The sequence below is a fragment of the Nestor notabilis genome, unplaced genomic scaffold (assembly GCF_000696875.1).
Source record: "Nestor notabilis isolate BGI_N333 unplaced genomic scaffold, ASM69687v1 scaffold5716, whole genome shotgun sequence".
In the NCBI taxonomy this organism is placed as follows: Eukaryota; Metazoa; Chordata; class Aves; order Psittaciformes; family Psittacidae; genus Nestor; species Nestor notabilis.
In genome coordinates, this window is record NW_009934142.1 from 15,958 (window position 1) to 18,240 (window position 2,283).

General features: G+C 35.5%; 1 protein-coding gene across 1 annotated transcript in view; it reads left to right on the forward strand.

Annotated features, from left to right (window-relative positions):
• The window catches only part of GPT2 (glutamic pyruvate transaminase (alanine aminotransferase) 2), a 15,803-nt gene extending 13,951 nt beyond the window's left edge, over window positions 1–1,852 (forward strand). Inside the window, exons 9-10 of the mRNA XM_010017180.1 lie at window positions 261–373; window positions 1,549–1,852. Coding sequence (XP_010015482.1) covers window positions 261–373; window positions 1,549–1,639 — 204 coding nt within the window. The 3' untranslated portion in view covers window positions 1,640–1,852. The remainder of the gene's footprint in view (window positions 1–260; window positions 374–1,548) is intronic.
• Window positions 1,853–2,283: the final 431 nt, after the last annotated feature.

A 2,283-nucleotide genomic window follows, 5' to 3' on the forward strand; every position in this document is an offset into this window, starting at 1 on the left:
CTGGAACAGTCTTGCCAAGGAAATCGTGGATGCCCCATCCCTGGCAATGTTCAAGGCCATGTTAGACAGAGCCTTGGACGACACGGTCTAGTGCAAGGTGTCCCTGCTCATGGCAGGGGGGGTGGGACTAGGTGATCTTAAGGTCCTTTCCAACCCTAACTATTCTATGATTCTAAGATTCCGGAAGAAAAACAATAATGAAATTCTATATATTGGAAATATTTTTACTTCAAATAATTCCAAAGCATCCATTTCCTTAGGTTCATAAAATGGCACCCGATATGTTCTATTGCATGAAACTTCTGGAAGAGACTGGAATATGTGTTGTACCTGGAAGTGGATTCGGCCAAAGAGAAGGAAGCTACCATTTCAGGTACAGTTCCTGTTTCTTTAAAATCAACAAACTGTAGTAAGCTAAGTACCATTCCAGTATTTTCTCTTCTGATTAAAAATAAGAGGGTTTGTTTCAGTTTATATTGTCTAATTTCTACTGCACGTTTTCTGTGCGCTAACAACTAGGTCAAAGACCTGTTCTGCTAGATGAGCTATGCAGGCTTTTACAGTGTTTTCACAGATTGCTGACATAGTTTTATTCTATTTTTATACACTGATGTTTGAAATGCCTTCTCCGTGAATACAAACAATAATAATAGCTAATCCTCTACTCTTAACATTGGCTAAGGTATTACAAAAATTGCCCTGCTTTCTTTTGGGAGGGTGTGTTTAAACTGTGTTTCCATATGAAGAAACTGCATGAAAAATGCAGTATCTATCTTCCCTATAAATCTGCTCCTTAAACATGCTGAGTAATTCTCCACTTTACCAAAACAAGATGTTGGACTAAATCTTCTAATACCAAAACTGTGAACATAAACTCTATTGCTTTTGCTTCCAACAAACAGCAGTTTACACCAGCTGAGCCAGTGATAGCTAGAATTTATCATGCATTTTAGTCTTGTTTGGCCTGAAGCAAAGTAACAGAGGGTAACTTTAGCCGTGAAAGCTCTGCAACTCAGATAGCTGGATTAGATGTCTGGATGCATGCAGCTCCAGGAAAAAACTAGTGCAAGTCCATGCCTGTACCAAGTGTGGGAAAAACATTTAGTGCTGTAGGTCTTACATACATACTCAATATGCAGAAGAAGAAAGAAAAAAATAAATTTTCAATTCAGAAAGAAATGTGTATTTACTCATAACTGCCTGTCCCTAAAGCTTAAACAATATATGTTATTGGCATAAATACTGCAAAAATGGAAACTGACTTGCAGTTATTTCTGATAACCTTCTTTATCACTCCACAGAAAGTAACAATTCTTGAATTCTTATATATTAACCAATTGAAACAAATTGCTCTAGTTTTAATAGTATAGTTCAATTAGAGCATAAGTGCAGGAAAGAAGATAATTACATCAAAATAGGTATTAAACTTAACACATTACTAGCTGTGTCCTGAGATTAATCAAGATCTGTGGAAAGATCACAGTTTAGTCCATTTTGAAGATAACGCGGATTTTGTTTTGTTTTTTCCCTTTAAATGTTATTTTTCAGAATGACCATTCTTCCTCCAGCAGAGAAGCTGAAGATCCTACTGGAGAAAATGAAAGACTTCCACATAAAGTTTCTTGAAAAATATGCATAAAAGTACTGTGGCTTTTTCTCCTTACCCCCTCCCCTTCAAGGAATATAGAAAATGAACAAAGATGTCCTGAAAATGTGCTGTTCATCTAATTTAACTAAATTCAGAATAGGTAGAACCAATCTCCGATACTGCTACAATCTACTGGACTATTAAATTTAATATCTGGTGTAGAAGGTGGTGTTACACCAACTTTTTTTTTTTTAAAGGAAAGGGAAGGATGTGAAGAAAGTGGTGAGAAGAAAGAGTCAGTAAAGGATTTTGTGCATTGTTTGGAAGCTATATTCATGAACTTTTGACTCAATAAGCTGGGGAAAGCAGTTGCTCATTAAAAATGATACTGTTGTGTGGGGTTTTTTTACAAAACAAATGTCAAGGAATTGTTTAGCTAGGAACATGTTTCTCATTTTAAAATTCTACTAAACAAAAATTCAAAAGCCTACATTATAGTTAATGTTTTGTTTAATTTGTTTTTTTGAGGGGTGTTGTTCAATATGAAGTGTTCTCCAAATCTGATTAAGCATGTAGGTACAGTGTGCTTATTAAAAAAAAATAATAATCTTTGGCAGATGCGTGCAGATACCTTTTAACTTCTGTTAAAAGAAATCCTGCCATCGCAGTGTAATCTGACTGGAACATACAGTTCT